This window comes from Microchirus variegatus (genome assembly GCF_963457635.1).
Source record: "Microchirus variegatus genome assembly, chromosome: 13".
NCBI classification, from domain to species: Eukaryota; Metazoa; Chordata; class Actinopteri; order Pleuronectiformes; family Soleidae; genus Microchirus; species Microchirus variegatus.
In genome coordinates this window covers 14,968,310-14,990,569 of record NC_139814.1, presented here as the reverse complement: position 1 = coordinate 14,990,569, position 22,260 = coordinate 14,968,310, and the positions used below count along the sequence as shown (strand labels likewise).

General features: G+C 40.4%; 1 protein-coding gene across 1 annotated transcript in view; it reads right to left on the bottom strand.

Annotated features, from left to right (window-relative positions):
• Positions 1–22,260, bottom strand: part of gabbr2 (gamma-aminobutyric acid (GABA) B receptor, 2) — a gene marked incomplete at both ends in the record, with an annotated part of 170,458 nt that overhangs the window by 62,918 nt on the left and 85,280 nt on the right. Inside the window, 6 exons of the mRNA XM_083899305.1 lie at positions 4,216–4,276; positions 9,162–9,404; positions 9,957–10,145; positions 10,582–10,647; positions 14,848–14,949; positions 21,860–22,030. Of these exons, the coding sequence (XP_083755431.1) occupies positions 4,216–4,276; positions 9,162–9,404; positions 9,957–10,145; positions 10,582–10,647; positions 14,848–14,949; positions 21,860–22,030 (832 nt within the window). The remainder of the gene's footprint in view (positions 1–4,215; positions 4,277–9,161; positions 9,405–9,956; positions 10,146–10,581; positions 10,648–14,847; positions 14,950–21,859; positions 22,031–22,260) is intronic.

Sequence of the window (22,260 nt, the reverse complement as noted above, 5' to 3'; positions counted from 1 at the left end):
GCACCCACCAGGGTTTATCAACATGTCAGGAAAAAGGTGGCTGTTTCTTTTTTTTTCCGAACACACACTACATTATAAGCTGAACATTTAGATCACTGTTTTTTCCCAATCTCCTTTTTCAAAGCCCTATTTCTTGGGACCTGCTGCCACCTGTAATTAAGTGAAATACTGTGAAACAACTGGTGGAAATGTCTCACCTGTTGCATCACCCAAGACTCACTCGCATAAATGTTGCTTAGTAACACTGCGAGTGGTCAAGAACTCCAGTGAGGGAGTAGTAACACAGACGACTGTGTGTGTGTGTGTCTGAACTGAATGAATTCCTCCAGCTCAATACAGACGATATGTGTTTAGATTAAAAAAAAAAAAAAAACATGTTTTAAATTATATATCTGATATATCCAGAGTGCTGCTATCACCAGCTTTGTTGTCGTCACGTCGCATCTGTTCTGTGATCATTGCCATTTGGATTAGACTAATGCGACAAAAAAGTTGGTCTTTAGCATTTAGCAAATTAGCGAGCTGTCAATGAATTTAACTCGTACAGCACGTGTATGTAGTGCTTAAAACATGAATAAATCTGCCATAATATACCCTTTTTAACAGCAGATATTTACATTAATCAGGGTACCAGGCTCGTGCTAGAACCCTTCAGGCATACATGTTTCCCATATTTTCTGGAGGGCCCAAGACTTTAACACAGCACTGTATGATCCTTGTGCATGTTCCTTACCGTGCCTGGACGTGCAGTGATTTAAAGTCGGCAGTTAAAGCAAATCAAGACCCCAGGTAGCTATTTCTTATCCCCATGGGAGACAGTGGGAAAAAAAGAGCCATTGAGGTCTTTGACCATGATCATCCGACAGGGTGAAATGATGGATCAGCTGCTGAGAACAGATGATAGGGTCATGTTGAGTATCACTGCCTCTTGAAATATTCAAGCCAGGGGTGTCCCTCCGCTCCTTTGCACTCAGCTGAGACTATTGGTGTGTGAAAGGGGTGACGATTTCAAGACTTCTGACAAGTTAGGGAAAGAGTGAGGGTTAAAGACGTTGACCAAATATTATAAGGCTCAAAGGAGATAGTGAGAGACAGCTGCGAAGGGCCATCATGACCTCCCAGGCCAAACCTCTCTCTTTTCTCTCTGGCCCTTATTGTTTCTCTGTTTCACACACACATAAACTCACTGCGCTCATATTTAACATCATAGAACACAGAGCATTTAGGCTGCTATTCCTCATTACTATGTTAAAACATACAGAGGCTATAAGAATGTGTAGTGTAGAGTGTCTTATATAGGCTTTTTTTTTCTCCAGCACAACCTATAGGTTCAAAAGTACTCCAAAAGTAAATTTGATAATAGGTTATTTTTATATATAGGCTAATTTTTATGAACAAAAAAGGAAAGACGGGCCATTTTGCAACTTTTGTGACCACACAATTATCACTACTCCCACTTATAAAAAAAGAAGCCTGAAAATGTGATGTATGCGCACACACACACACACACACACACACACCTAGGATGTCCATGTTATACCTACTGCAAGGGTAAAGGGAACTAAGGGTTAACAACTGTCACCCACTCTTTTCTATTTTGACACCATCCAAACACTTAGTTAAGGTAATGGTGCCTGTTATTACTCCTCCAGCTGTGCATTCTCACCCAAACAGATTCTCAAACTTTCTACATGAGGACATGCTTTCTAAAGATGACAAACTTTCATGACCCAATTCACAAGATAAATCTTTTCCAAGACATTTATGTAAAGCCAAAGATTCACTTTTTTAAAGAGAATCCAGCCATTTAGAACAGATATGTATTTAAATTCAGCTCCTTTATTTGTCACGTGGAGATTGTAGTTTTCTATTATTCAATGTCAGCGCAAAACCTACAATTTTCCTTAAACATCATAATAGTGAGTTAGGCTTAAAAGAGCGATCCATAGCAATAATTAGTGTTGTTCTCTTTTTGCAGACATTAAAGGGACTGTGTATTCACCAGTGGTGGTAAACAGACACATCAGCAACCGCATACTTCTCCGTCCCTCTAACGCTCTCATGCACTTAGACAGAAAACACGGCCCCGCGCACGTACACGCAGACAGACACATGCAGCGAGTGTGATGTAAGCTGCCAGAGGGATCGAGCCCCTCTGCGGTTGGGAAGATAAGAAGGTTAGGCAAGCAGGCCTGAACAGCACCATGCAGCGTGCTACATACAGTCTGGGGAGCATAGGAGACGGGAATCCCCTGCATGAAGATGCAATCTCTGCTGCCATTCAGTAGACCTAGCTGACAAATTTAAGATGATGCTATGAGGACACGAGGACAGAGAGTGCTGAGGCACTTACATTTAAACCCTCACCATCTATGCAGACATCTCATCAGCAGCACTCACAGTAAAGCACTGCAGACCTCACCTGCACCCACACAGGCAAAGACTGAATATGCAATAAGGCTAAAAGACTTGCCGCACCAAAGATGAAATGTCAGATGTTCTAAAAATGAATTATGTTTATTTTCTCTAACAAATAAGCCAAAAAAAAGAAAGAAGTGTACAAAGCATTTGACTTCATAAGCCTGAAATCTTTCCACATCCTTTTTCCTGTGGAAATTAATCTACTAAAAGCTTTTCTTAAGCTCACTTGGTTAGAATCCATTACAGGCACCAGGTACCACATCAACCATGACAGCCTTATGATTTGTGGAAATTTGAAAATGAGCTTTTCCAAAACACTGTGGTAATCCTGCACGATTTTCTGAAACAAGCACAGATTCCATTGAACCATACGTTTGGTTGGAATCCAACTAAATTTGACCATAATCGTAAATCCAGCTCAGCAGTCTGAGCAAGAAAAAAAAATTGTATTGAAGGAGATGACTGTGAATATGGAAAAACAAAGTTCTTTATTCATAGTTTGGATGTAAACAAACTGCAGTGGTTATGTAAGGTCACCTAAAGCTATCAAAATGATAGAAACGTGCATCCCATACCGTTTTACGTGAATCACAGACACAAACGAGTGACTTGTGAGTTGTAAAGCAGTTGACACCAGAAACATTAAAGTTCTGTGTGTATCAGCGTCATTACCTTGTTTATGAAGCCCTGAAGTTTCGAAACAAACAGTTCAGCCATTGCTGAGAACACTGTGTTTATTGTAATCTGAAAATCCCGTAATAGTTACGTAAACAGCGGTTCTCCTGAACAGCCGATCGTCCTGCTCCGGGCACTAGTCCGGGCACATCCGGTTGCGTACATTGAACCGCAGAAGAAGAATAACGTCCGTTGTGGAGGTGTTTCACGAGCGACAGTGTCTTCTGACTCTGGGTCTGACTCCGGGTCAAAGTCATAAAAGGGACTGCGGCGGGGAGTCGTGACGAAGCTATTTTTAAACACTGTTAAAACAATGTTTTGATAATGAGGAGCAGTGCATCCACCGTTCCAGAGGGGGGAGCTGTGCTTCTGACCAATCACAAGACTCTGTCTTCTGGGGGTGAAAGTTCACTCTGAAACATCGCGGCTGACGAACAGCGTCAGAAAAGAGGATTTCAATCGGCTCGTTTACAGCAACTAGGAGGTTTTTGACCATAAAAAAAAGTTAATATATGTAAGTAGACCTCGATAACTAACATTTATGTGCAACAGGACCACTCTATGTGACTTTTAAGATTTTAGACATTTCCCTGGTAAATGTTATTAACTCACGTTTTTTTTGGGATTTTTACGTTTTTTTTTACAGTTCAACATTGTTCGGCTTGATTCTTGTGTCAGACGTCACGCTCATGACTCTTCCAGTGACGACACTCTGACCGATCAGTCTGCCGCGACGTCACGCATAGTACCTAATCATCTTACTTGGAACCTCGCCAGAGCAGGTACTAAAAAAGTACCTGGTGCCAGGTACTATTATTAGTGGAAACGGTGCTGTGCCGAGGCGAGTCAAGCCGGTGGAAACACGCCATTAGTTTTCACCAGTAGATGCCCTGACGAGTACGACGAAAATACACATGGACATGTGCCAAGCCAGGCTTTATTTAGTTTGTCTATTGTACAGGTCAACCATTATCTGGTGTTTTGTCAAGTTTTTGATAAATCAGTGTTTCTGTCTAGACTGATCGCAGACTTTTTGTCGTCTGTGAAGAATCAGTCAGGTATGAGTGTTAATTAAACTTTGGTTATGGGGTGTAGTAGGAGAACGACTGTCCCACATACCTTGAAACTGGTTGAATTTGATCGTGCCCATCCTCTCTCCGTTCCGAAACATGACTTGACCCTGAAAAAAAGAAGACACAAAATAAATCATTCTTAATTCTTAAATAAGCTTTAACATGAGCAATAAAGGAACAAGGGTCTTTCTGCATGGAGTTTGCAGGTCCTTGCAGGAGTGTGCGTGGGTTTTCTCCGGGTTCTCCTGCTTCCTCCCACATATTGCAAAAACATGCAACATGGGGATTAGGTAAATTGGTCAATCTATATTGACCGTAGGTGTGCATTTGAGGACAAAGGGCAGAATCTCCCCTTCTACACAATGCATCTCATTTGAGTAGATGTGGATAAAATGTGTCCATTTATAGATACATTTTGCCACCTGGCAAAGAAAACTGTTTTTCAGTCAATTCATTTGCTAATATCCTTGGAACACTATCAAAGAAAGCCGTGTTCAAACTGCGCTCAGATGGTATTTAAGAGGCAGTTCTTTCAGTGAGACTCACATTTGGCCAGAACCACTCTGCAGAAGGTCAGTGCCCGGCTACACTCCACATTTTAGTCCCAGATGTTTAATTTGTCTCGGGGTATGTTTATCAGTCAAATAGAGTCCGTAAGTGATGGCGGGAAAAAAAAGTAACAAAGAAACAGATTTCCACTAAGCAAATTCCAGCCAGGCAGAGTCTGGCAAAAGCAGACAAGGAAAACAAAAAACAAATCAACTAAGTGGCAATGTTTTCAGTCATATTCACAACAATTTGGCTTCTGTCACTTTATCTTTATCTATCTATTCTTTCTTTCTCTTTCCCTCTTTTTCTTTTCATCTCCTAAGATTGTTCAATTCATTCAGCATAGATAGATAGATAGATAGATAGATAGATAGATAGATAGATAGATAGATAGATAGATAGATAGATAGATAGATAGATAGATAGATAGATAGATAGATCATTTGCATTGCTTGATTAAAAGAGAGCTGGGGGGAGAGACTGGAGCCAATTTTGCCTTTATAAAGATGGTGAGCTTTGAAGTAGCAGAGCAGGATCCCTCCCCTCCGTTTGAATCCCGGTCTTTGTGTGGCATCTTTGATGTTTGTCTCAGGGTGTCCATGTGCCGTGTGTACGCACCTAATAATGGTTTCATATTATCCCCACATGATGATGTTGTTACCCATGTGATCTGTTGCTAACAAGTGCCTCTCGTCACACACTGCTCTTGCAGTTACGCCATTGGGACAACCTCTATTATGACAAATGTCATAATAGACGTTGAATAAGGTTATGTAGAATAAGGTGTTAATATGTGCCTAATTCATTATATTACGTGATATATTATATTCATATTATATTCACCAATAACTAGGTGCTTACTAACACATACTATGTGTTAGTAAGCACCTAGTTATTGGTGAATATGTGTTCCTTAATATAAAGTGTTATATATATATAATATACAATAATTTATAGTTATCTCAAGGTAAATTCAAAATTCCATGCTCAAAGTAACTTTTTTTAAAAATAATTAATTGAAGCGTTTGAATTGTGATTTCAACTTCGATCCAAATAATCATTGAATTATCATTTTCCCCATAATTGAGCAGCCCTATTGCCAACATCCTTTCCTGACACTCTTAGAAATAAAAGTGCTAAGTAGAACCATATAAAGTTCTTCGGCTTGTCTTCATAGGAGAACCCTTTTTGGCTCCAGGTAGAACTTTTTTAAATAAAGATTCCACCTGGAACCCTTTTGGAGGGTTCCATCAAGAACCCTTTTAAAATCATTTATTCAGGAAATGGGTTTTTAAAGGGTTCTTTGGATCAAAATGGTTCTTACTGGAACCATTAGTGTTACCAATAACCCTTTCCCTTTCTTCTGTAAAGGGTTTTTCAGAAGCAAATGGTTCCAGGTAGAACCTCAGCCCTTATAGAAGAACCCTTTTGGAACCCTTATTTCTAAGAGTGCACAGAAATCGAAGCGATCACACACTTTGGTGAAATGGTGTGTAGTTATTTTAACAGCCTCCCAATTGTTCTCTCGGGTGTAAACGGTGTGTAGAATATGCCAGGTAGATCAAACATAACGCAGAAGCACTGGATTTGACAGCCGTAATTGGAACTAAATGTCTGTGCCGCTGAGATTAAACGAACCCCCCGCTGACCAAAAAGTCAAATAAATAACTGTGATGAATGTGTGTGGTCAACCTAATCTGAATCTACTGACACAGACAGGACAGAGATCTTTTTTTTTCTCCCTTTCTATATTCAAAGTATGAGGTGAGACTAGAGGGAAGGGCAGGTATCACCGTGGAGGCGAGGACACCGTCAGTGACAAGGGTGTGAGGGTCAAATGAGTTGTCAGACTGTGGGCTGCAGGTGTGACATCCTCTGGGTTTTCAAGGTTTGAAAATAAGGACAAGGTGGCTGTAAATGTAACACAGACCACAGACAACAAAAACAGTGACACACACACCGAATCCTACACACCAGTCATCCCCCCGGTCACTCCCCAGCCGACCCTCCCTGGTGAATTTGAGTGTACATCATCCTGTGGTTTTAGGGGCTATCTTCGCTCTTTAAATCCCTCCCAGCTAATGTCAGCCTTCTCGGTAGCCCTGGCAGCAGCCGGATCAATACTGTGGACCCTTGATGATCACTCTCCTGCTGCTGCAGCTGCCTCCGCCACTGATTCAGCAGCAGGACTGAAATCAGCACAGGGCGGAATTAGTGCGAGCCCACGAAATGTGTGTGTGCACACTGCAAACACAAAGCAAGGGGGGGTGGGGGGGGGGAAACGTGACAACAGGAAAGACACGAGGCTCAAGACGAGGTACGTTCACACATGACCAAACAAACACACACACACACACAGCAAAGATTAACAGCCAGAATTTGCCACTTCCCTGGTGCATGTACGGGGATTAATTTTTATTGGAAACCCAGTGCAAGTTTGAAGTGCAGTTCAGAAGCAAACTGCATAATAGCTGCTTTTGAAATCTGACTTCAAAAATAGCATGAAAGATGTGTGCGGCGTGGAACAGCGCCGAAGCAAAATTGCCTTCCTATGTCTTTGTTTAACGCGTGTGGGTGGAAGTTTTCCGTGTGCATGTGCGCCGCATAAGAAAATGCTTCTGATCTCATTTCATGTAATCCCTTAAAAGAACGGCTATAAAAGAGAAAAAAAAATCATTCTAATCTGCAGCAGCGTTGTCTTTAAACAGCACATTTGTTTACCACATGTGTATTTAATTTGTTTTTCTGAGGATAGTGAATGTCAGAAAACTTTGGAGCTGGTTAAACTAATCTTTACGTAACTTCTGCTTTATTTCTGGCTCATTCTGTTTAAGTATTAAACCGAAGAACTTTCAATTTAAGCATTTCAATGAATTGTTTATCTGCTGACTACAGAAAATCTTAGTTTTTACTGGAAAGTCTGTCACTTGAATGATGTTGCCTCGCTCATGATGGCTACATGTGTAGAACCGATTTGAGTCTATAGAAATATAAAGAAGGGGGAAAAAATTCAAGCAACTTCCAAACAGCATAGAAGTACTTGTTCATCTTTTGCATGCCTTGATTAAACATTTAATGACTTGTAGTAGTTACATGGCCATTCACTGGTGTTTTTCCCTGAAATTCAAAAGAGAGCCTCAATGTCAGCCTGATCCTGATCAGCAGCCCTGAGTGGCTTTGTGCACAGAGAGGCAAGAGAGGAGGAATGATGACTTGAAGAATTTACTACAGCACTGCAACACACATACTGTACAGCAAATCCCCAGGAGTAGTACTCCCTCCCCCAAGAGGGTCTCACGATAATACAAGTCAGGAGCCTGTGCTGACTTTCTCCAAGGCTATTTTCTTTTGTTTTCTCATTCTGCTGACATCTACACTGTAGAGGAATCTGTAACTATGTATTATTGTCTCTCTCTCTCTCGTGTCCTGCCATATTCTGTAAACCAGCAAAAACCTGAGACAACATATGGTCAGTCATCATTTTCAGTGAAAAATCAGCAGACCTGGAATAATCTGAAATAAAAACATTAAAGGTGCATTATGTAATAAATCTAAAGCAACTGGCCATAAAATCCCCCTAATATGTCACAGAGACTCAGGAATAATGTTCATATAACAAACTGAACTCACCAACAACAACATTACAGCCAAAATATTCATATATATATATCAAAAAAAAACTTTTACAGACCGCAAATCATGTTTATGTTATGTATGTTTTGGCATGTGGCGCCACCTACCGCCGTCTACCAATCATTGCAGTCAGTAGAGTCTCAGCTGCCGAGCAACCACAGGTTGCCAGTTACGTCTGAGCTACCATGGCGGAGAAAACGAAGCCTAAAAGACCTCGGTATTTTGAATTTGAGTGTAGTAACCATTTTTGGCCACATTCACATATGACGCCTTTAACTGAAACTCAAAACTATGACTTGAACATTTTCATTTTTTTCATATTCTGTTACCGTTCTTAAGTGTCATCTCTGGTTATGTATAGTTTGTTGTCATCCATGTATGGTTATGGTCATAATCTCTGGAGCACTGTCAGTGTTTGTAGTAGTATTTTTATACTCTTATATTTTTTTCACCTCAGTAGCATTGTTTGGGTGATTAATCTGTACACACATCTACTGTACATGGTATAATATGAGTCAGTTGTACTATTATCAAATTAAAATAAGTAAAATGACTCCACATTGCTTTGATTGTTTTGCTTTAAACCATGTTTTTGTCTGTTCATGTGCTGTAATATTGTAATAAATGTGTTTCACCCAACTACTCGCTGTATATTCCCCGATCAATAATTGTTGACAATATTTTACCTGCATGTACATGAAAATGTTCATATATATATTATAAGTGTGTGGATTATTCTTGTGGTACACTGCTAAATGTATGGGGCCCTTATAGCTGTATAGCTATAGAAGATAGAAATCAATTTCTTACTGTAACACCATAGAAGTTGGTCTCGTTCATGACGTCCAGCACCATCTTTCCCACTTCGCGGTCGTCTACGGTGAAGTTGTGGTAGCCGTTTTGCCTCTGTTTTATCCGCAGCACTTCCCTGACTCGAGTCAAGGTTTTAGCAATGACCCAGATCCCATCGTAGGCGAAGCCGTGAAATTTACTGGACTCTGCGCCTTTCTGCTGAAGCTTTCGGGTGTATTCCGTTTCATATTCTTGAGGGGTCTGAATGGGGGACAGAGAAGAAATCGATTTGAGAAATAAAGACTTTGTGAGAGTTTGTCTTTTTTGAGAAGTTCATTATTTTTCCAAATTCATTGTCATCATTTCCCACACACTTTTAGACACAGAATTACAGGAAATATGTCTATCTGGGGATAAATGCAGCATTGATGGTGTGAAAACAAAACCTATGATTGATTTTCATTGAGTTCTCCGGCTCAAATGGATGCAACGAAGATGTCTACTGTCTCCCGAGATACTTCTTAAAACAGCAACAGGAAAACTGGTCTTTGATACAATAACAGGTGCTCTTCACGGCCAAACACGGATTACAAAGAAGTACTACAAAAAAGAGAGAAAATTGGATTACGAAATGTGCACCTTTTGAGAAAAACAGAATCTAAATAGGTCACGTATTTACTTCAGGCTATCATACTGCACAAATGAATTTTTTACCTCACTTTAACAGTACATGATTGTTTCTTTATGAGTTCTCATCTCCACCTTTTAACCCCGAGTATGTTCATTGGGTGTGTAACAGTGTGCGATACTCACCCTGCCAGAGATGCCCTTGATCTGCCGAGCACTGAGCGGCTCAAAGTCCACACTGATGTACCCCTTCATGGCTGTGAGCAGCTTATCTGTGGTGCAGTTGGTGGCGTTGGCCTGCTCCCACCAGTTGCCCTGATACCATCCGGGAATAATCCACTGATATTTACTGCCAAACATGTTCAAGTTATACGCCTGGGGGTAAAAGACGAAATGAAAGGTTGAAAATGTGTAGCCAATTTGACGTGATGTGAATTGCTGTGTTTCCTAAAAGTTTGAATCTCGTGCCAAATAACCTTTTCAAAATGACTGTTGAACTGAGCCTCAAGGGGGGGAAACTTGAAATGAGGACTTAAACCATCTAAAGTTTGGATTTTGTTTCGTGAAATAGTTAAGTGCGAAATTTCCTCTGAGCAAGATTAATTTCAGCTTTGAACACAAATGTCAGCCAATAATGTCACACATTTCCAGACTACTATTACTGTACATATTCACATCATTACCCTGTCAATCAAATCATATCACATCCCAGTCTTGTCTGTACAGCAGCGCTGCACCAAAACAAAAGCAGTATAAGCAGGAAAGACATGTGGACACAAGGCATTGGGAAAACAGATCCATGAGCACTTACACAGCAGAAGACTTTGGAGGCCAGGTGCTCATCAAACTGACCGATGATGATCCGGACATCATTGTCCTGAAAAAAAAAACAGATAATAAAATATCATAATCTTGTACACATAATGAGGTGTAACACACTTATCTTAAAAGTCTCATATTATACCCTATTTCTCCAAGTTAACTTAGTTCCCCGGTGTCCTAATGAACATGTCTGTGACAGCAGTTAGCATTTGGAAAAGTGATCATTTGCAGGCTCTAGCAGGCACATTGCCATCATATATAACATGTATCCACTGGACAGATAAATCCTCTGAGGCTGGAAGTTTGTATAGGACTCTGTGCTGCACTGTGGAGCCAAGAATAGAACTTTTGGCCGACTTCGCGGACTTCCGGTTTTCGGATGCCGTTGCCCTCGCTAGCACTCTCGTGTGTTTTACGGACAAAGCGGAGCTCCACGAGACAACAATTCCAGGAATTTAGCGCATTGTGACGTCCCAAGGAGTGTGGAAGTCAACCTAGCGTGTTTTATCTCCTGTACTTAGACTGAGGAGGACCACAAAAACATGAGTCAGTTTTTTCACACTTTGCCGACTGATAGGGCCTCCAGAGTCCCAAATATAAGGATTTAAATTATTAAAAAGTTGCATAATATAGGACCTATAAGAAAGTATTTTCATTCCTCATCAGAAACTGAAAAGTATGGTGCAAAACTGTGGCTGAGTGACGTGTCCATTCATAACAACACAAACATTAGTGTCAGCAGGCTGAATTGCGTTCCTTGCCAGTCGGGCTGGAGAGCACAAATTTACATGGGTATTCGGACCACGTGGTGTTGACTCGGTAAATAATTCAGATTGCTTGAGTAGAACAGCGGCATGTTTCACTGGAGCCAACAGTCTGTTATTTACTGTGCAAATGAAGATGTAGGGTACAAATACAAGCACAGCCCTACACTCACACAAATACAAAGAACAGTTGAACGCAGCAAAATACCCTTGAAATATTTGAAATTGCCATTGAAATGCACATTCTTTAAGTGCTTTGTGAAAGACATACTTACCTTTTGCAAAGCCTGAGTTAAAAATGGCCACCTAAGCGTCCATAGCACACACAACCCCCACCCCCTTCCTTCTATGTGTGTGTGTTCCCGCAGCATTGTTTGACAGGGCAGCAAGCCGAGAGCTACAACAGCCTCCTCATATTACATGAAACAGAAACTTTAAACTATCATGGTAGAGCAATATGCGTTAAATTAAATCCTATGTGATATCATAAAGGCCTCAAAAAAAAAGATCAAATCAGATTGACTTGGAAATCCCTTGACACAATATTCAAGGTGTTTCCCAACATTTGAGCTCAATCATGGGACCCAGAGAGCATGCTGGATTTTTCCAAAGTTCTTATTGTTATACCACAGTGGCAATGGCAGCATCACAATGTGTGTGTACATGTGTAAGAAGGTAACAAAGAAAGGTATACGTTTGTGTGTGTTACAACCACTGATCTCGTCACAACCAGTAGTCTTCATGGGGACACAAATACTGGTCCTCATGAGGCAAAAGCAAATTTTTGAGGAATTAGTTAAGTTAGTAAGCAAGCAAGCAAGATTTTTTCGACCGATTTTACCCACGATTCACAGTTGGGCGGACTCTACAACAGTCGGCACTAGTTGGGGACAGTCGGCATGGCTAATTGGCACAGAAATCAGAAAGTGTGTGAGGGCAACGGACCCAACTCGACCTCAGTCGCAGTCAATCAAACACGTTTGAATTTCAACACAGCGCCAGAAGACGAAGGCGACAGGAAGTAGCGGGAATATCAAAACAACAATGGCGATGTATGTTTAGCCTTGCAACCGTCGCTCTTGTAGACATGGTTTCTCTAGCGAGAGCTTGTGTGAGCGTTTTTATGCATTCAGTATGCTTCAGTTGGTTTGAACTGTCTTTTAGTTACTGTGAACTCCAAGTATTTTCAAAGTTCAGTTGGTAACGACTGTGAAAGTTGTGCAGTGTGTCCTCAGCTTAAATTTTGAATTCTGGCTAAGTCAACCTTTGGGGAATAACCCTTTGTTTAGCCTGTACAAATACACGTTCTTAGAAGAATAGTTGCACAAACCTCTGTGTGTGTGTGTGTTTGTGTAACAGTGGCTATTCAATAACCCTGCTCTTCCCTGGAGGAAAGGCACTTAACCCAAATGACTCCAGTTAAACCAAGGACCAAAGTCTGAGTATAAATTCCATCCTGTCTGGCAATAACATAAAAACAACTGTGTACTTCTGGGCAAGGGCATGCATGACTGTGTTACATACACTGTTTATACATTGAGGACAGGCGAGGGCAACGCAGGCGCCCAAACTACCTTTGTTGCCCAAGCTCTTATGTAATTATTACACTAATTGGCCTCAAAGAAAGCACCGTTAGGGGCTTCCTTCACTGCTTTATCTCCGTCAGGATTGTTTGTAACTCTACCATGGTGATTTAAATGTGGTAATGGTTTTCGCAATATTGTACCTCATCAGTCCAATCACACACTGTTAAGGCTTATTAAGCGCGCACACATACAAACACTGTTACTAATGATGGTCTTTTATGAGCTTGGCGGAGATGTGATTTGTAGACTGGGCGATGCATTGCTACTTCTACCCACTAAAACAGTCGCTCGGTCTGGTTGAGATGATTACTGTGCGGCAAAACGCGCGTGCATTTGATCGCTAATTGATCCCAGGTGAGTAATAAATGTCATACACGCTTTTATGAGCTCAAATCGGGTATCGATAGCTCAGATGGAATTACCAGGCTGCCGCTTTCAAAATAAAAGTCAGCTAGGTAATATCAGAACGCACCGATAGTCATAATGAAAAGTTGCTAAAGTTGCACCACAGGAGAGTGTTTTAATAGTGAAACAGAATGTTATTGTCCTGGTTGATGTAAAGAGCCTATTGTAGAGGTTTAATAAACAAGGCTGTGGATTACTCTACAGGTGCTCCCCTAACAATGAAATGATGTGTTAAGGTGCTGGAAAAACTTTTTATCCATCGTTTAAAGCTTAGTCCTCTAGAAACACACAACTCATGGAGATAAGATGGAATAAAAATTAAAGCTAGGAAACGGTTCAAATTGTGCTCCATCTTTATCAAAAACGCAGAAGTTGTCATAAATATTTTACTTATAAGGAATAATAAAGCGTTCTGGTCTTGATTTTGATGTTTAATGTATTTATTTATTCTATCATGTGGTGTTTTGACTGAATTGAGTTCCCTTAACGATCTGAAAAAGACTGCATTTGACTGATACTAATGACTGCAGTCATTGGTGGTCTTTGGTTGCCGACAACATTTTTGTCACGCTGCCCAGTAACAAACAGGAAACAGATCCAAGAGGAACGTAGAGTGCTACCACTACGGGGTGTCGCATCTTTTGAGTTGACACTGTGATTTGCATATTTAGAGTTGATCAAGGAAGGACGGTGTCAGCTTAAAATCAAAACGCCAACCCACAACATGCTGAGTTGTGTGTATATTTTAAGAAGCACGGCTTATCTCCCCGTTTCCTTTCCCTTTGCTCTTTTGTCTCGTCATCTTCCTGTTGCACACGTCAGATCACAAATCACAAGCTGTACTTCTTTTTTTTTTTATTAATCTCACACCATTCTCTTCATTTGGAACACGCTCTCTCACTGTCATGTAAGTCACTTTCTGACAAGGTTTCGTCTTGGATATTTTCCACCATCACACTTGCATTTAATGCTTTGTTTTCTTTATCTGTTTAACCATTGAGTTATATGTTAAATCCAAGAGTAAAGTGTGTGAAGACAGGTCCAATATCTCAATACTGGCTTGAACATTATAATTTCAATTCTGACTCATGTCATTTGAGAGGAGACTGTGGGGAAATGATGAAATCCAGTGTGCATGAGTCTACTGTATGTGTATTTATACGTATAAATGCCCATCAAACATCCATTAGTCAGAGCGGGTCATTAGAGGTCACTGTGCAGACCCCCTCAGCCATTACAGTGTCGTCATTTAGACTCCACTCATCTCATTGACAATTTTCCCGCGCCGCTTAGTCAAAGTGAGAGACAATGCTTGGATAAATTATTCATTGTGCAGCATTACATAGATACAGAGAGACCGTATAAACAGTTTCAACCAAAATCTGCTCTGAGCTCTTTTTGTGGATCTGACAAGACACTGACTGAGACCTTGAATGATTCTGGATTTTTCTTTTGGTAAGAGGGAAAATAACTATGTAGTGCCCAAGCTGAATAACTTACCTTTAGCTTCTTGACATTGACACAGGGGTCATTGGAGAAACTCTCTGTATCTGCTATCTGAATGTCGGCTTTCTCCAGCTCATTAGTCAGGTCATTCCTCACCTGAGAAAACAACAGTAGAGAGCGAGAGAAAAAGAGAGAGAGAGAGAGAGAGAGAGAGGGAGGGAGAGAGAGAGAGAGAGAGAGAGAGAGAGAGAGAGAGAGAGAGAGAGAGAGAGAGACAGCATATGAACACAGTTCAATTTACAATGTGTCAATGTCAATGAAACATACTTGAGCTGATCTTAGAGTGTTCAGGAACTGCGATATCAGCATTTATGTGTGGTTATCGGAGGGGGAGGGGCATTCAATTCAATGCTACAAATTATATATTCTTTCTTTAATTTCACTAAATTTAAGATAGGACGTGTGTTTGTGGGTGTATTGGAGAGGATATTTGACCATACATGACTGTAGCTCATGGGTAGAGTGAGTCGTTTTGTGAAGGTTGTGGGTTAAATTCCCAGGTCTAAACATCTTCAACTCAATTCAACAGGTCAAGTCGCCTACAGCCAACTACAGAAGAAGACTTTGACTTAGATGACAGACCCAGCTAACAATTGTTGATTCCCAGAACATTCTGGCAATGCTACCTATTGTTTTCGGGAACGTTCCCTGAATGTTCCCCCAGTAGGTTCTCCTATGGTTGCAACGGAATTTTTTCCTAACTTTGCCCCAACTATAGTTTTTGGTTGCACATTTTGGTTCCCAGAACGTTACTTTGTCACAACCTTTTCTACAACCTTCATACGACTGTTAGAGAATGTACTTTAAACAGACAATACAGTGTAAAACTAGTCATCAAAACTACAATATATCCTGTACATATATATGTATATATATATATATATATATATATATATATATATATATATATATAAATACAGATCATTAATCATATACCAGCTGCAAGGTGTGAGGGGCGATTCCATTCAAAAATAAAACTGAAAGTGATGTTGAGCAATAAACAACATCAATTCCTTCAGGTCTAAATACACCAACATGTTTGTGACAACACCTTAGGGCCTCCACTTAACCTAACTTGCATGTAATCGGAGAAATTTGGAGTAAACACAAGTACATGAGAAACATTTAACCCCCACACAGAAAACCCTCAGATTGTGAGTTGTTCCTGACAGACATGGCAAATACTGGGTTCCCGGCACAGAGGAATCTAAAGGGACTGCAGCCATTATCAATGTCATCAGTTCCACCTCTGTCTCAGTGATCTAAAAGTTTCTCTGTGTAACTGCTCCTAACGTCACCCAAACTTTTTTTCTTGAAATAGGTGTCCGTAAGGTTTGAAATTCCCTCATTGACAGGTTGGAGAGTTGCATGAATACACATTATTTATAATGTTAACTGATTGACCTTGCAGTAAAATGGCATGAAAAATTCTTCACCTGTCGAGTTTCGTGAAGCACTGGAAGGCAACCTTGAGCCTGACAAACCATGTATTGAGCCATAGGAATGAAAACTATTTTCATTCTGTGAACATTTTCATAATGAGTTTTATTAACTACATAATTTATTATACGAGTCTTGGGGAAAACTTCAGATTCAGGCTGAACTAACGGCAAAGCTACAAACTTCCACCATTCACTGTGCCACAGTTTTAGTGTTTTCTACTGAAAAGATGGATTTCTTTACAAGTTACCTGCAGCATATCAAAGTGCTGTGAGAGCACTTAGAGCAGGTAACTTGGCTAACTTGTTCAAGATTAGCACAACAGTCAGTACTGTTTCTATTCACACTGCTTCAAGAAATTGTAAAACATTATTTTACATTAGTGGTCAGCAATTGGCGGCCCATGGGCCAACACTGGCTCACAAAAACTCTTTTTTTTATTCTGAAAAACATATATTCAAATAGATTATGTTGCTAGAATTGACAGTTAACCTAAACTAAATGTTTGGTTTGAAAAATTAAAATAAAAAACACTGCTGTTGTCACGGACAATAAATATTAACAGTACAAGTACGTACACGTATGTCACAAACATTTGACTTTGTAACAAGATGATTAAAGACAACTAGAGCTGAAAAATGAAAAGATTATTCATCAATTTCATCAATTACTAACTTAATCGTCAACTATTTTGGAAATCGATAATCGGTTTGAAGCTTTTTCAATTATTAAAACAAGATTTCTGATTGTTTTAGCTTCTTAAATGGGAATATTTTCTTCATTTCTTTGCAAAGAGATCATTAAAACTGAATCATTTTGGTTTGTGGACAAAAATAAGACACGCGAGAACATCGTCATTTCCACGTTCGACAAACACTGATCAACGTTTTTTAACATCTGTCATTTTATGGACCAAATGATTAATCGATTAATCGAGAAATTAATCGACAGATTAATCAATTACGAAAATAATCGTTAGTTGCCGACAACATCCACATTAATGTTAGCTTAAGGCAGCAAACATGGGTTTTTGTTTTCCGACTGAAGACGTTTTAAAGCACTTTACCTGATGAAGACGTGATGTTTTGATCCAATACTCAACTGCTTATGATAAAATTGGCCCTCAGCCACATTTACTTGCTGACCCACGTTTTACATAATTGCAGGCGTCTTAAAAGAAAATTGCAGGAATCTGAGCTTTATTTCCCTCATGTCTCTAAATGTCTACTGTCATAATCTCCTCGTCCTCCTCTGGTACCCAGGAGGAAACTCTAAATCACTGTACATCACTCACTCCTGTACAAACAGGCCCTCTAATATACTGCTTGCTGAGGTGAAACAACAGGGAGGCCACAGCAGATCAATATAACCAGGTTTTGCTCTTGAGAAACAATTGGCTTGGTGGTCATGGACAAGCTTCACTGTCCTGTTGTGTTGAGCGTTGATCTAAGAAGCCTGGCTGAGACAACGATAACTGCAAACAAGCTGGGACAAGACATGCACATAGAGACAGGACACGAAGCTGTGCTGCACGACAGTCCATACAACAATAACCTCTCAGGGAAGAGAAAAATAGCTTTTGTCACATGGGGGATTTTTAATGGTTTGATTTTGTGATTCCTCCTCTAAGACGGAAAAGAGGACAGAGCGGCTTTACCGCAACAAAAACATCCTCCATTGTCTGGGACAGCCTGGGAATCCCCGGCAGCAAATAGAGAGGAGAAGTATAATCCAGCTCCACATCTGAGCATACGCACACACACACACACACAACAGTATACACACCCACGCATGAAGGATAAAATTATAGTCTCAGAGCTGCACTGTAGATGCTAGAGCTCAGACAGAAAATCAGCACAAAAAAAAGAGTTTGTTTGTTCATGTGAGACACATGACAAAAAATAAATAAATCATCCAATTAAGATGAAGCGATGACCTGAGGCAGTTGAGGGTTTACCCCGTCAGTCTTCAGGGGTGGATATGACAGAGTGAAGAATCGTCTGATGCCTATTCCACTGCTTATATAACAGCTATCTGTCTTTGTGTGTGTGTGTCACAGAGGGCTCAGGGTCATGTACAGTGTTTGCTCTGCACTGGAGCATTGTTAAATGTACAGTACATACATGTATATGAATTCAATTCACCTGAGCTATCGTCCTGTTAAGAGATGAATGGAGACATAATTTCCAGACATGTTCACAGTGTGATGCCCCCTTTAGCAATGGAGGGTGTGACGGCTTATGTGTGTGTGTTTAACCCTTTAACACCTAACCCTCAAAATGTCAGTCTGGACTTTTTAATTTAACCATAAAAGTAAACGAGATTGTCCTTTAATTCAGTGCATGTGAAAATACTGTTCATTTAGAAAAAACACTGCAGTTGTACACGACCACTTGATTTTGCTTGTTAAATCTGAACAGTATAAAACACATTTACAATAAAAATTAAACTGTGAGTCTTTGTCTCAATGTGCAAAACCACGCCATTGAATTACCGTAATAACCACGTTGACTTTGACGTGCAACGTCTCAGCTTTCAGAAACCGCTGGATTTTTTTCCGTTAGCGCAAACCGTCAAGTAATTACGGTAGTGCGAAGTGCGCTTGCGCAAACGTGCCGTGAGCGATACACTCAGTGTTAAAGGGTTTAGTAGTGTCACAGATATAGTATCAGGGAGTGTCAGCAGGTGCTTTTTGTCCATCAATCTATCGTCTATCTGTGCTTTGAGCATGTGCAGTATATCTACACTACACAAATCTCTTCCTCTATACTACAAACAGTAGCAATATCAATCTCCAGGCAAATAACCCTGCAGAAATGCACAAACTAGTGTGACAAATGGTTGTGACGCAGCTTGATGACAAGCCCTCCACTGGCTTCCTCCCATACACTTACATGCCCTGTGCAACAGGATTCTCTACATCACGGCATCGTTATTGGTAACGAAGAAGAAGAAACTGTAAAAAATGTCCAAGCACAGATTACAACCTTCAATCCTTCAGGCTGCAAGCAGGAATTCAGTATAAGAAAAAGCGGCTGTGTTTATCTGGCTGTGTAATAAAAACACCTGAGCTCAGAAGGTTACAGGCAGAGGCCTAATCCTGTTTTCAGTCAGGCCTGTCATTTGACTGACTGATGACAGCTGCTTTGTTCCTGCGCACGTCGGGAAATCTCAATAATGTTGATTGCTGTGTGTGTGTGTGTGTGTGTGTGTACAGACACCTTCACACTAGCAAATACTCTAGCCATTCTCATCTGTCATTACAATGAACCACAACCCCCATATTGATGAGGCTGCGTTTTCTTTGGGGTTTTTTTAAACATTTTTTGTTCACGGATGTGTTCCAATTGTGCCTATAAATAGACGTGACAAGCAGGCTTTCTCTTACAGGTTACAGTCCCACGGGACGGCACACTGTTTGCGTGTGAGGCGTGCATGCCACTGAGTGAATCCCTAACAAGCGTTATATAACATTAACCTTGCGAGCAGTCTCCCTGGGAAACAGCACCACAGATGAGGAGGAGAGAGAGAGTGTGAGTGTGTGAGAGGAAAAAGAAACATAGAGGGTGGTGGAGATGACAACAGTGTCAATGGAATTCACTCATTATGCACAGTACATATGTGTATGTGCGTACAGTGCATACCTGGATTTATAGTACAGCTGTGTACATTAATAATGTTCCCAATGCAGAAAATACAGCGTTTGTTTTCATATATTATTTGTTTTAAAGGATTCTAAAGAAAGTGTGATTCACTGAAAATTACTTTTAGCTAAATAAAATCTCTCTCTCTCTCTCTCTCTCTCTCTCACACACACACACACACACACATATATGTCTTTACCACATTTCCTTGCTGGGACCGGGCATATTGTCCCCAAAAGGAAAAATGTCCCCACAAAAAAAGTGTTTTTCCAGGGGGTGGTCCACACAAGCATAGAAAGACAAGAGCGTGCACACACACATATACATGACTTTACCACATTTCCTTGTTGGGACCTGGCACAATGTCCCCACAAGGAAAGCTGTCCCCACAAAAAAAGGTGTTTTTCCAGGGGGTGGTCCACACAAGCATAGAAAGACAAGAGCGCGCGCACACACACACACACCAATATACGTAAATAACTTGGGCTCTAACTCTTCAAAGTGAGGCTACATTAACAGATGCATTTGTCTTGTTGTGCGTTGCTGGGACTTGACGATACGAACCAAAACCAGCGTTCTCATAACCTGACAGAGGACTGTGAAAATCGTGGCGGCGTACAGAAGCGATGCTTGCATATTTGTAAATCAGGATTAGAGGCCAATCTGGTGACAGGTTGATTGAATCGGGCCTTTCCGTTTCCCTCCCGTCCTAAGCCCCTTGGTGCTTTCAGGAGGGGAGCGATAAAGGGATTTAGGCTCTCTGAGATTTGAAGTGAGACTTCTTATACAGCAACCACCACCACCACCTCCCAACCTGAGCTGCTGAGCAGATTGTTTTCACCCAGGGCCCCGAGGCAAGAGCTCACAATATAATTCTCAAAATGTATGCTTCCAATACCTCTGACGTGGCTATTTTTTTAATTCTTTTTTTTTTTTTTTTAAGTGAATGTTCTTGAGTTGCTGGTGTGATATAATGTTTGTAAAATGAAATGTCTTTGACTCTTCAATCAATTTTAGTGCAACTTATTTTTTATTTTATGCTCATGGATAATCAATTTTATACCATTTTACAATAACATAATCTCACATTTTCCTTTGCAGTAAAAGTCTAATGCATGGACGATAGGAGTTTTTGCTGTTTCTGAGCCAGTCAGTTCAACTTACCAGCAAAGTAAATCCTCCGTATCTTTGACAAAATATTAATAAGTCAACAAAGATAATGTTCATCTACAAATGGCCTCACCTAACAATGCACACTAAGCTGTGCATTGATACTGAACTACAAACGCAATTTTACTCCTTTTCAATGAATATACTGCTTCTGTCCAGTCGGCTAGTTATCTTTATCTATTACTAATGACATGAAATGTGTAATTGTTAAATGAGTCAAATCAAAATTGATTACCACACACTCAATTTGGCATCATCTGAATGATAATTAATAAACACCATTCCAATGCTGTTCCTCCTTTCAGATGTTGCATCTGTGCATGGCACAGCAAAATATCCTTGACTCTGAATTATGTTCAACGTTGTTTTAAAACAAGATGAGTTTACCTTTACCTTGAGATGAGAAGATTTTTTTTTTTTCATAAAGCTAAAAGGGTTTAGGGTAGTCAGACTGTAATGAATGAAACTAGATTTCATGTGCTGTAAATAGTTATAGGTTAAACTTCAAAATACCAGAACCTGACATTAAATATTCACATGTCCACTGGCCATAGTGGGGTTTTCTTGCTTTGAGGCAGTTTTATATTAATGGGCTGGGTTTACTATCTTGATTCATGAAAGCTTTATAAGTAATTTTTTTAATTAGACAAAAACTATCTACAATAATATATGAAGCAATGCTGTGGATTTTTCTCTATTACCTACATTTACCATATTAAAATACAGTTTATTTAAAGAGAAAAGAAACTGACCTCTGAGAATCTCTGGACGTCCTGTGTTAGTGTCCCCACACGGCTCCAGTTGTAGAAGTTGAGGAACTTGACCACAGCGGGGTTCACAGCGTTGTCTGAGGGCACAGTGCGGAAGAAGTTGGGGTACTTTTTCTTGTCTGCCAGGACTGGTGTTGTGGCTGCAAAGGACAACTGTAACGAGAAAAGAGAGGGGAGAAACACATTGAGCACCGATTCTAACTCAACAATTTTCACGATAAATAATCCAACCAACGACCTGTCAGGCATTGTTGGTGGGTGCAGTGGAGTATTAACTGTCACTCAACCGACTCTACTGGATGACAGATCTCAGCTCAGTGTTTGTTTTGGTCGGTGGCCTGTCAAGCCATGACACATACACACACCCATGTAAACACACACAC